Source organism: Xenopus tropicalis, chromosome 6, assembly GCF_000004195.4.
Source record: "Xenopus tropicalis strain Nigerian chromosome 6, UCB_Xtro_10.0, whole genome shotgun sequence".
In the NCBI taxonomy this organism is placed as follows: domain Eukaryota; kingdom Metazoa; phylum Chordata; class Amphibia; order Anura; family Pipidae; genus Xenopus; species Xenopus tropicalis.
The window spans coordinates 108,535,917-108,548,626 of NC_030682.2; the positions used below are offsets into that span (position 1 = coordinate 108,535,917).

General features: G+C 41.2%; 1 protein-coding gene across 1 annotated transcript in view; it reads right to left on the minus strand.

Moving 5' to 3' along the window:
• Window positions 1-7,378: 7,378 nt before the first annotated feature.
• Window positions 7,379-12,710, minus strand: part of abhd3 (abhydrolase domain containing 3) — a 33,355-nt gene continuing 28,023 nt past the window's right edge. The window contains 3 exon segments of the mRNA NM_001032325.1: window positions 7,379-8,298; window positions 11,033-11,198; window positions 11,802-11,850. Of these exon segments, the coding sequence (NP_001027496.1) occupies window positions 8,120-8,298; window positions 11,033-11,198; window positions 11,802-11,850 (394 nt within the window). The 3' untranslated portion in view covers window positions 7,379-8,119.

The following is a 12,710-nucleotide window of genomic DNA, read 5'->3' on the forward strand; positions in this document are numbered from 1 at the left end:
CAAAAGAAGAAAATAAATTCTATGTTTTTTTTGATAGAGGACTCAGTGTAGCTTTTGTGTGAGTGCTTATGGCTGTATTTACATAGACCTTTCTAACTTAGTTTTTACCTTTCCTTCTCCTTCCTTGATGCATTTTGAAAAAAAAAGCTTTCCCCTGACAGTATTCCTTTAAAGGGGTCTTAGCAGATCGTGTAGGTCTAAAAGCATACGTGCATAGGGTCCAGCAGATTATTGGTGTAAAGAAAGTTAGTAATAGGAGAGGAAAGACTTTACAAGACTGCTGACGGGAATGGAAAATGGGAAACAATGCAATAGACCGGAAGGGTCCACTGTGGCTTTTTGCTGGATTTGGGCCTGTTTGAACAGAAGAAAGTGCCAAAAGCTAGGGAGTAAATACATGTCTAAAGGCGGGAGTAAGGACACTGTTTAAAGATAACAGATGCTGTAGGTTTTAATTGTGTTTGTGGATAGAATTTAAATCTAAACAAGTTGGAAGTGTCCTGAAAAAATGTAGAAGGTGAGCAAAACTAAAATGTGACAAAAAATCTGATAATCTGTAGGCGGTAATAGATCTCTGCTAAATGAAGAAAGGGTTTTTTATAACTGGAACTGGCCATACTTATATTAATGTACCTGTTTCAATCTACTGCTGAAGATCAAATGGAAAAGTGTGTAGCCAGAGACAAGAGGGGTAGGAATGTCAGTAAAGGAAAAGAAGATCCAGTGTTTAAAGTATATAGCAAACCATGGGGCAGAGGGAGGTAACAGACACACGTGTCCAGAAAGTGATTCATTTTAAACATGGAAACAAGTAGTATGGGGGAAAAAAGGATTACCTTTGACAGTATCCTTTTAATTAACAGAGTAATCACCCAACTGTTTCCCAGGACAAATAACTGCAAGAGAAAGCTGGTTTCTAGGACAGAGTGTCTCAGCTACAGAATTTGTTTAGAGAAGTTTATGTGTGAGCATCTCTTTTAATTGCTTTATAAGGAATTTCTATACCCAAGGTTTATGCTGAAAAGTTTCTTGCTTTCCTGTACTGCTCATCTTCTACTGACATGGATCCTGTAATTATTATCCTTTATTTATATATTTTGCAGAACTTTTTTTTTTTTATATCATTTCCATAACCACTTGCTCCAATGAAACCCATCACATGGTTGAAACATACACACATCTTGTAGATAATTCCTTGGCTTTAATTGAACCTAGGACCACAATGTTTTTCTGCCATAGGGGCATGGCTTCTTTTCTGCTTTTGGACAGCTCTTTTTTTTATTACATGTGTGTGGAAAAAAAATGTTACTGTCATCTATCTAAATTTATTAAAGGAATTATGTCATGGGAAATGAGTTAATACTGCTGCTTCAGCAGGACTCTGTACTAAAATACTGTACATAATAAAATACAGTACACCATAAAAATAATGACAGAATCTTCAGCCTGTGCAGGAAAGAAAGCAGCCATGCCACAACTATCTCCTGAAACAGTAACAAGATTCAGCAACATGTGCAAAACTACAGGAAGAAAATAGAGAAATTTTTCTTACCGTAATTTCTATTTCCAAGTCACTCTTCATGGCAGCATTCACCAACATTGGGTAATCCCCGCCCTCTTGAGGTCACTGGACAGGAACGAGTTAATTTTCAGCATAAAGCCCCCCCCCCTCCCATAGCCACTCATCTTAGTAACCAAGCAACTGAAGGGAGGGAAGTTGGTGAATGCTGCCATGAAGAGTGACTTGGAAATAGAAATTAAGGTAAGAAAAATTTCTCTATTTCCCAAGCCACCATGGCAGCACTTCACCAACATTGGGAATTCCCCAAGCTAAGAAAGAAGAGAGGGACAACAGAAACTGCTTAACAATTTTATTCCAGGACATTAATGAATGACTGCCTGGAGAATTTTTCTCCCAAATCTCTCCTCTTGGGATTGAAAAACATCCAGCTTGTAGTGCCGGACAAAAGTAGTCGCAGAAGACCATCTTGCTGCTCTGCAGATTGCCTCTGGCGGAGCCCTGGCTGCTGCCGCCCAGGATGTAGCCATTGCTCTGGTAGAATGTGCCTTAAGATCCTTTGGGACCTCTCTGCCAGCCAACTGATATGCCAACACAATACAGGATACAATCCACCGGCTGACTGTTACTTTGGATGGGGCCAAACCTTTCCTTGGACCCCTTGGAATCACAAACAACTTGCTTGTTTTCCGCCACGAACTTGTTCGTTCCAAGTAAGACGAAATTGCCCGCACTAAGTCTAAAGTATGCCACAGTCTCTCTTGTTCGGACTTAGGATTTGGACAAAATGAAGGCAGCACCACTTCCAGTTCAGCATGAAACTGGGACACCACCTTTGGCAGAAATCCGAAAACTGGTCTCATGACCACTTTATCTTCAAATATCACCGTATGGGGTTCTTCCGCTGAAAGAGAGCACAACTCCCCAACTCGACAAGCAGACGTTATGGCAACCAGTAACAACACTTTCAAGGTTGCATGCCAATCTGAGACCTTTTCCAATGGTTCAAACGGAGTCGACATTAAAGTTTTTAGGACTAACGGCAAATCCCAGGGAGGAACTCTGGGTTTAAAATATGGACGGATCCTTTTTAAGGCATTGAAGAATCTCTTCACTAGAGGATCTTCCGACCAGGCTCTCTCTGTTAACGCTGACAAGGCTGACACCTGGCCCCTCAATGTGCTATTGCTGAAGCCTTTTTTGTATCCAGAAAATAAGAACTTCACTACCAAGCTTGAGTCAGGATCCCGGGGATCTGAATCTTTCGCCAGGGCAAAATGTGCAAAACAACTCCAAACTCTATAGTATTGTGCCGAGGTAGAGGTTTTTCTTGATTTTAGCAATAAGGCCAACAATTCTTCCTGACAACCTCTTTTTAACAACCCCTGCCTTTCAATTTCCAAGCCATCAAGGATAGATGATCCACCTCCTCGCAAAAGACTGGGCCCTGTGCCAGCAGATTCTGCCACGGAGGAAGTTTTAACGGTGCCCCCACCGTCAACTGTCGCAGCAATGGATACCACGGGCGCCTCGGCCAATGGGGAACCACCGCTATCACCAGAGCTTTCTCCCGGTCTATCTTCTTCAATACTCTCCATATCATGCGAAATGGAGGAAACACATCCCGCTCCAGCTGTGAAGCAAAGCATCTACGCCAACTGAGTCTCGGCACGGACTCCTCGAGAAAAACTTCTGACACTTGTGATTCTGGACTGATGCCATGAGATCTATTTCCGGATTCCCAAACTTCTGAGTAATCAACCGGAATGCTGCCGGATTTAGACTCCATTCGTTTGGATCTAACATATTGCGACTTAGAAAGTCGGCCTGAATGTTCTGTACCCCTGGAACGTGCAGTGCGGTCAAACCTGCCAAATTCTTTTCTGCCCAAGCCATTATTGGAGAAATTTCCTTCATCAGACTTGGACTTCTGGTTCCCCCTTGCCTCTGGACATATGCTACGGCTGTGGCATTGTCTGATCTGATTTTTATCCATTTCTGGGATAATCTGTGGGAAAACGCCAACAATGCTTGGTCTATTGCCCTCATCTCCAGGACATTGGAGGAAACACCTTGACCGTTCCACCGACCTTGAGCGGTATGGTTGCCCAGGACTGCTCCCCAACCCGACTCTGAGGCATCCGTGGTGATGACTAACCACTCTGGTTCCGCTAGAGGAAGTCCCTGTGACAGATTCTCCGGAAGCAGCCACCATCTTAAACTGTGTTTTACCTCCTCCGATAAATGGAGACACTGACACAATTTCAGGTGGTTGAGAGCTCCTGACTGAATCAGAAAATTCTGGAGAGGCCTCATATGCCATCTCGCCCATTTCACCATCTGTAAGACAGAGGACATCATGCCCAGAACTGACATGCACTCTTTCACCGACACTCTGGGTCGTTGTTGCAGGTATCGTATCTGTACCATAATTTTCTGGACTTTTTCCAGAGAAAGGCAGACTAGGTTGACCACCGTATTGAGCTGGGCTCCCAAAAACACTAGGTTCTGTGTTGGAGAAAGGCAACTTTTCTGCCAGTTTATGACCCAGCCAAACTGCTGTAGCCTGCAAATGACTCTGTCTCTGCTTCTGATTGCCTCTACCTCTGTCCTCGCCACCAGAAGAATGTCGTCCAAGTAGTGATAAATTGCAATTCCCTCCTCTCTTAGGATAGCGACAATTGTCACCAGTACCTTGGAGAAGGTCCTGGGTGAGGTGGAAAGACCAAAAGGCAGGCACGTGAACTGTACATGATGCCTCCCTACTGCAAACCGCAGGAACTTTCTGTCCGCCTCGTGCACGGGCACATGGAAGTAGGCATCCTTTAAGTCGAGGTTTAATAACCATGCTTTTGGTGGAACCGAGAGGACTATGGAGGCCAAAGACTCCATCTTGAATCGTCTGCAATTGACGAACTGGTTCAATGGTCTGAGATCCAAAACTGGTCTGAATGCCCCTGAGGATTTCTTTACCAGAAAAAGTTTCGAGTAGAATCTGCACCTCCTGGACGAGTGAGGCACTTCCTCCACTGCCCCTGACTCTTTTAGTGCATCTACATATTCTGGGAAAATTCGTTTTGCTTGTGGTATTCTTGGAGGTATAGATCTCCGAAAAACATTTCTTATGGGTCTTTTCTGGAATTCTATCCGATATCCCTCTTGGACAATCTTCAAGACCCACGAATCTTTTACTTCTGATGCCCAGACCCGCCTTGAAGCTACTGACAGGGCCATGGATCTTGCCGACAACTTGACTAAATCCAATGAGGCATCAGCAATAAACTCTGTTGCTAACTTCATCTCAGAGAGCATCTCCTTCAAATTAGATCTCTTTACATTAGAGGTAATTGCTGTCTCCAAATTATCAAGCCAGACCTTCATGGCCCTGGAAGTTGAAGTTAAGGCCACTGCCGGTCTACAGGCTGCCCCTGCTGCCACAAACGATTTTTTAAGATTAAACTCCAAACGTTTCTCCATTGGATCTTTAAATGCAGCTGCATCATCCACAGGGAGGGTAGTTTTTTTTGCAAGACGCACCACCGCAGCATCCACCTTAGGAGGATTATCCCACATTTTGGAGAATGCTTCCTCTACCGGATATCTTTTGGCAAATTTCCCTTGTATCATCACTTTCTTTTCCGTCACCTTCCACTCTGCTGTAATTAATTCCTTGATGGATTCATGTACTGGAAAGGTGGCTACTTTCTTTTTAAGGGAAGGGAAGAACTTATCTGCTGCCGCCCCTTTAGGAGTCTCTTCTGTCAAGGTTAATGCCTTCCTTACAGCCCTTACTAGGCCGTCTATTGCTGTTACATCCAAGGTAGTCTCTTCCTCTGACAAGACTTCCCCTTCTTCTGACAAAAAAGATTGACCCTCTCCAGGGTCATACAGCTCCTCATCCGACACTTCTGACAAGGAGTCATAAATTGATTCTCTTCCCCTTTTTGTTTTCTTAACCGCCAGAGAAGACGTAGCCTCTTGAACACCTTGCACCACCGCTATTTTTATAAGGGAAACTAGTGCATCAATCTGTGGTAAACCAGCTTCCTGCGCTTCTCCCATTGGTTGCTGTGTATCTGCAGACCTTTTGGCTTGAGTGGTTTCTTTTTGTGTCTCACTGCTGGCAGGGAGGCTGAAATAGAAATACCAGCATTAAATCCCTGCTCCCACTCTCTCCCAGTCAAAACCCTGAAGCTCTGCTTACCAGGGACCTTTAGGCTGTGACCCTTTCCCAGAGCTAGACTGTTCCATTACAGCAGCTGCAAGAGAAGGGAATATATCAACAAACATGCTTCCCCCAAGCATTCAGCAGAGTTCACTTCAGCCCACTTTGGAGTGTTCAATCCGTGAAGGAGATAATTTTTTGGCGCCAAAACCGTTTAAAATAGGCGCTTCCAGTGACGTCATCAAAATGCGCCGTTTTCGGCGCTTCCGCACCCGGCCGCAACGTCACTTCCGGTCTGTGGAACGCATGGGAGCCACGTCACTTCCGCCTTGCGTGTCAAGCAAGCAAGCCGGCGTGAACCTCCGAGTCCTTCACTTCCCCCGGCGCGTTCCAAGAGTGCGGACCACACAGGCGCACCCGACCCTCACTGCAGGACCACGCAGAACAACAAAGTTGCTACGTCTGCTGCACTTCAGGGACAAGAAACTCCCCTTTCAAACTTCCAGCCGCCGCTCCCATAACAGGTAAGCAGCGTGCACCAGTGACCTGGACAGGAAAAAAGACGAGTGGCTATGGGAGGGGGGGGGCTTTATGCTGAAAATTAACTCGTTCCTGTCCAGTGACCTCAAGAGGGCGGGGATTACCCAATGTTGGTGAAGTGCTGCCATGGTGGCTTGGGAAATATACTACTGTACTGTTCTGATTTCACTCATGTTGGGCTTTGCTTGAACAAGTATGTGCTATATTGTTTCTTGTGAAAGTGCAAACACAACATTAATATACTGTAGCTGCCTAAACATCTATATTTCTGCATTTGTTTGAATAGTTAACCTAGCCTTGGCTACAATCAAGTGAAAGTAATAATAAAAAATAAATATTATGAATAAAACAAAAATGCAGTGTCTAATTTGTCTTTTCTCTCTATTCTCCACTTTCAGTTTGTTTAATTTATAGCCCCCTTCCCAATCTCTCCTTTTCCTGTATGCTGTCAGCATATATGTAGTGACTAAAAAGTGTTTCAATCTATATAATCTATTTGTCACCAATACAATTTAATGAGATCTCACATATGCTGTCTATAGGAAACGTGTCAGTATCACTACCAAATTACTAACATGTTTGGTAACGATTAGACCCTGACCCTACTCCCTACCCCATCCCAGAATTAACTGAAGTTAATTGAACTCTTAATTGCTGAACCATGGAATCCAGTCCACGGTCTGCATGGTTCAATATGACAATGTGCTGGACCCTAGGTAATGGTTTGGTGTGACTGATTTCCAGTCCTGATGACTTCTCTCTCAGACTAACCATCTTCTGACTCAATCTGGTTCTTAAGGGGAAACACTTGATCTTGTAGTTTCCATCTATCTGCTGCAGAAATAAGGAGAGAGACCTAGAAATTACTTTTTCAGCCCTTCATGTTGGAGAGTAAGTATAACACTTGACAAGAATGAATTGGCTGGAATCTCTTATATACTTATATATACTTACATACTCTTATATACTTATATATACTATAGACTAGAGTTGTTTTGGTTGTTTTGTGTTCCCCCAAAAACTTTCTTGTTTGACAATTTAAAAGTGAACTATACAATCCTATCAGCATGCTGTTGGAGTTAGTTAGATTGCTAATAGAAATGTATAGTTTTGTTTCTTCATAAGAGAAAATGACAAGAATAACAAGACATTGGTTTAGAATTAAATAGTTTATTTAAATAGAATAAACAAAAATATCTTTAGAATGCATTCTATAATCAGCCACAGTTAAAAAATAAATATGGAAAAGAAACATGGTTTAGTTCAACAAAAAAACATAATTGTCTCTTGTAGATATTGTATGATAGTGCACATACTCATTTCTAGGAATCATTCTAACACTGCTAAAACCCATGCTTTAAGTCAGACTCTTGATGACTTTGTGATGTTTTACAGTCTTCATTCCTGTATTTTTTGCCTTGTACAATGCCTTCATGAGCATGCATTACTGTTAAACAATCAGGATGTGCCAATCCTTCAATCTGTCATTTGTAATGCTTGCATTTCTAGGCAGAACAACTGGCTTATATTAAAACCCTGAGGAATGTTTGCCTGTATATATAACGGTTTTGGTTAAGTGCAATTCAGTATATGTAGAGCTATATTTCATTTAAGGTCATTCTTGGTAACAAAAAAAAATAGAAAATGCTATCATTCCTGTATGCAAGTTCTTGCTACAAAACAGTACATATATTTGCAAGTGTTTAAATACTAGATGTTTCAATCTAGCGTGCTGGCTTATTTTCTTGCTATTACTCATTGTTCCAGTGCTTCTGTGGAGGCTTTGTATTTCATGACAATTCATTAGCAATAGGAGGACCACCCTATGCATAAGTAAAATTCAGAACTTTCCAATACACACCAATGATCCTCATAAAAAGCACTATTTGTGTGTGCTACATACTATTGATCTCATTGCCATGCTCAAAGATAGCCTGTACAAACTGCTTAAAAATTTTGTCCATGTAAGTTTGCTTTCTTGGCCAAATGCCTTCAAGAAAACCAATATGACCTCCATAAGCTGTAAGCACCAATGCGACATTTGGGTTTTGTCTGGCTGTCTCCACTGGAATAGCTAAAAGAAAAACAAACAAAAAAAGAAATTTAGGGGCACATTTACTAAAACTAACTTTTCTCATTTTTTTTATTTTTACAAATTCGAATAAACTCCACAGTTGTCCAACATTTACTTAAAAGTCTGTAATGAAAAAGTCAGTGTCGAAAAAAGTTTTTTGAATTGTTGCACCAAAACCTCTACTTTTTGAAATTGTCACACAAAAAAACGGCGTCAAAAATTTGAAGTCTCTAAGGTTTCAAAGCAAAAGAAGGTTCCTCCAAGAAAGACAAGGGACATCTGCCATTGACAAGTTTTAGCTGGCAAATCATCAGATTCTAATTTTTAGCCACACAGTAAATCTTGAAAAAACTTTTTTTCTGTGACTTTTATGTCTAAAAATTCTGAATTACAAAAAAAAGGACCTTACATACAACCCATTTACAAAAAAATTGTGACACTGTGTCACTGTGTTAATAAATAAATGTAAATAAAGAGGAAATGTGATTATTAGCAAATCTTTTAAACCCTTTAATTTAGTGCTGTCCAACTGGCGGCCCACGGCCCCCCTCTGTGTTGCCCCCACCTGTCTGGCTGCTGTGACTGCTTACCTTTGTGTAACCTTTAAATGGTATCAGTACTGTGTTTAACTGGCCCCCTGCATTGTTCACTCCTCAGATTCAGGCTGTAGACCTCTGTATTGTTTAAACAAGTAATCCCCAATATAGTTTACACCTTTAAGCCCCTGCATTGTTCACCCCCTGCATTGTTCACACCTCAGGCTCAGACTGTAAGCACCCACATTGTTTACCTGTTCACAAGGTAGAAAGACTGTAGGAGCAGTGTCACTGTATGTACTGCCTTATGCTGCCTGTGTGTGCCAAACTCTGCCTGCCCTATGCTGCCTGTGTGTGCCAAACTCTGCCTGCCCTGTGCTGCCTGTGTGTGTCATACTCTGCCTGCCCTGTGCTGCCAGTGTGTGCCATACTCTGCCTGCCCTACCCTGCTTGTGTGTGCCATACTCTGCCTGCCCTATGTTGCCTGTGGGAAGTGACCCTGGCAGGGGGTTGTTCTGGAAGTTTTGCATTTGGAAATACTCATTATATGGTCCCTAAGGTGTGTAATTATGTGCTGGTGGTTGCTGTGCTATCCACAGGGGAGGAGGAGGCATATGGATTTAATGGTATGTCTTAATATGACATAATATAATTTTTTCACATATGGATAATGGGTGATAACATGGGTGTGATTTAAAAAAGGGAAGTGGTCAAAACGGGCTTCCATTATCGGCCGTCTTCCATGTAGGCCAGAAAAATTCTGGCAATCGGTACCATAGAAGTTGGACAACACTGCTATAATTAACTGCAAATACAACAAAGACAACACATCAAAAGTTGAAACTAAAAAATGTTATTATTTTCTGAAAAATATATGCACATATTGAATTTGATGTTGTTCAATATGTTTAAAACAACACAGTGTAACCGTTCGGAAACTAAGGAGACCAACTGCTGTAGTTTTAAGAGCACTGCTGCCATCAAATTGAGCAGATATTTTTTAGAAAACTATAACATCTCTTATTTCCAACATTTGCAAAGATTTGCAAATTAATGCATTCTGTTTCTATTTACAGTATATTTTACACAGCCTCCCAACATTTTTGGAAGTGGGGTTGTATAATAATGTCAAATTGTTTACAGTGATGATAGTAGCACTTTTATGCTGGTTATATTATAAAGGTTTAAACTTGCTGTTAGGGAAGGGCTAGGTAGAACAGCAATAAAAGCGAAAGAAAAAGGAAGCGTCACTTGACATAATCCAAACTGAATGTACCAGAAAACTGCAACATAGACTAAAGGATACAATTATAGGAGGAAAAAAGAAGACACGTTAGGCAAAACAGGGTACAAAGTACACCCTCTGGTCCTTGACCTGTGTTTCCCTGATGAATACATATTTACTAACCGTGTGGCAGGATGAAGTACAAAATGAAGGTGCAAGCACTTTGCCTCCTGCCCACTGTCATGTCCTTGATCGTTAGACTTGGTTGGAATACTGGATTTATTGTAAGAATTTAAAACATTTCATCCAGTTTCATTTTAATTTCTTACAACGTTCATTCTCTTCCATATACATATATATGCTATATGTCTCTAATAGTTCTGTTCAATTAAAATTATATATGCTTCCTGTGATTTCAGTTAGTGGTCTCAGTCTCTGCAGATCAGGTCTAGACTGGGATTCAAAATAGGCTCTGGCATTTCAAGGCCAAAGAGGCCCAAACATCCTCCTGCCACTAACTGTGATTGTCTATGAGATCTTACAGCAGTCCCTCTGGCATTTGCCAGAATCAACAGATTGCCAGCCCAGACCTGCTGCAGATCCACTACCTGGTGAAAGTTAAGGCCTTGCTGTATTGTATAAGTGAGCAAGAAAAAGAGTTCTCCCACCAATATTGGTGCCATATGGCCCTTTTTTAACGAAAGTTTGGGAAATTTAACATGATTCTGTATATATGACCATGTAAGATCTACTGGGTTATTGATTCAGAAATATCCAAACTGAACACCAGACAAAGGAGAACTTTTGCCTCAATCTATAATTTTCTTGCCTCTGGAGGTTTTTAATAAATGCTTTAAATTATTATAGCCGGACAGCTTTTATTACAATTATGCATGTTTGACCCCAAATTCTCAGACAGTGTAGACACAATCATATGAATTGTATCTATATAGTTCTAAATATATCTCCTTACCATGTCCAGGAGAGAAAACATCATCCATAGCATTTAGACATAACACTGGTATTTCAACTGATTTCACCCTATGGCATGGGCTTGCATCCTTATAATAGTGATCGTTTGTGGGGTATCCAAACATCACTGAGGTAAACCTTGTGTCAAATTCTCGAATTGATTTAGCCTGTGGAACAAACATTTAGCCATAAAATCAAGCAAGCAATACAATGCTTAGGGTGAAACTATGCATAATAGAATATTATTACTTTTACTAGAATTACTATTACTAAGGAATAAAGTCCCAAACTGCATACTCAGGGTGAGATCTAATAAAGAGGCATAATAATTATGGTAGGTGCAAGTAACAGCTGGAAGAGTGCAGTTAGCTGTCAGGCACAACTTTATGTACTGTATTTGAAAGGATGGCGGGGGGGAGTGGGCAAGATGTATTTTAAACATTAATTTACCCAGATTAACCCAAATAAGCCCTATGGTGGACTCTGTAAAAACCATATGTTTTTTAATTTGCTGAGTGTAATGAAGTAAAATCTGAATAAATATTTGTCTTGTGGCCTGAGTGTGCGTTCTTACTGCAAATTAGCTACCATGTGATTTAGGCAGGTCATTCCCACAGTCACACACCCAATAGCGGCAGAAAGTAGGTAGAGTTTGGGGAAGACCAGGTGTGTGTCTGGGTCAAGATAGGACAAATTGGTGATGTGTTTTAAATTGTTCCACTTTTTTTAAATTGAAATGTTAGAAGGAAAGGTAATATCAACCAACTCACCCTTAGAATGTGATCAATATCAAATTGTTTCTCCAAAACATGGCGATGTCTACAAAATAAAAAATTGTTTTTCACAATAAAACATTTTTCTGTTTGATTATGAATGGTTTATAATTGAATCTAATGGTATTCTCAGATGCAACTTACTGGCTTTATAACAAAAGGCATTTTTTTTTATTTTTCTCTCTCACAATATTTATTTTTATTTATTTATTTATTTTTTTAAACATTTTATTGAAGTTTTGCAATAAACATGTAAGATGAATAAAGAAAGTTTCCTAGAGAGCAAAATGCAAGGATAATTTTGCTTATATGTTTGTGAATTATTGAAAAAATAATTACAAGGCAGAAAGGGGGTGATCTTTTTTCCCATAAAAACAATCAGCGCACCAGAGGTCACCCCTTTAGATTAGAGCAGGGGTGTCGAACTCAATCAGAGAAGGGGCCAAAATCTAAAATCCAGCCTAAATCGCGGGCCGAATGGTTTACTGAACAGTCATAAACTGACAACGTTAACCAGAAATGTGAATTTAAAATGAGTGAGTACCCCTCCATAGACAGTAGCCCCCACACACAGTGCCCCCAATTGCCCCCATAGAAAGTACCCCCAATTGCCCCCATAAACAGTACCCTCCATAGACAGTAGCCCCCACACAAAGTGCCCCCAATTGCCTCATACACAGTATCCCCCATAGACAGTAGACCCCACACACAGTGCCCACATAGAAAGTACCCCCAATTGCCCCCATAAACAGTGCCCCCAATTGCCCCCATAAACAGTACCCTCCATAGACAGTAGCCCCCACACAAAGTGCCCCCAATTGCCTCATACACAGTACCCCCCATAGACAGTAGCCCCCACACAAAGTGCCCCCAATTGCCTCATACACAGTACCCCCCATAGACAGT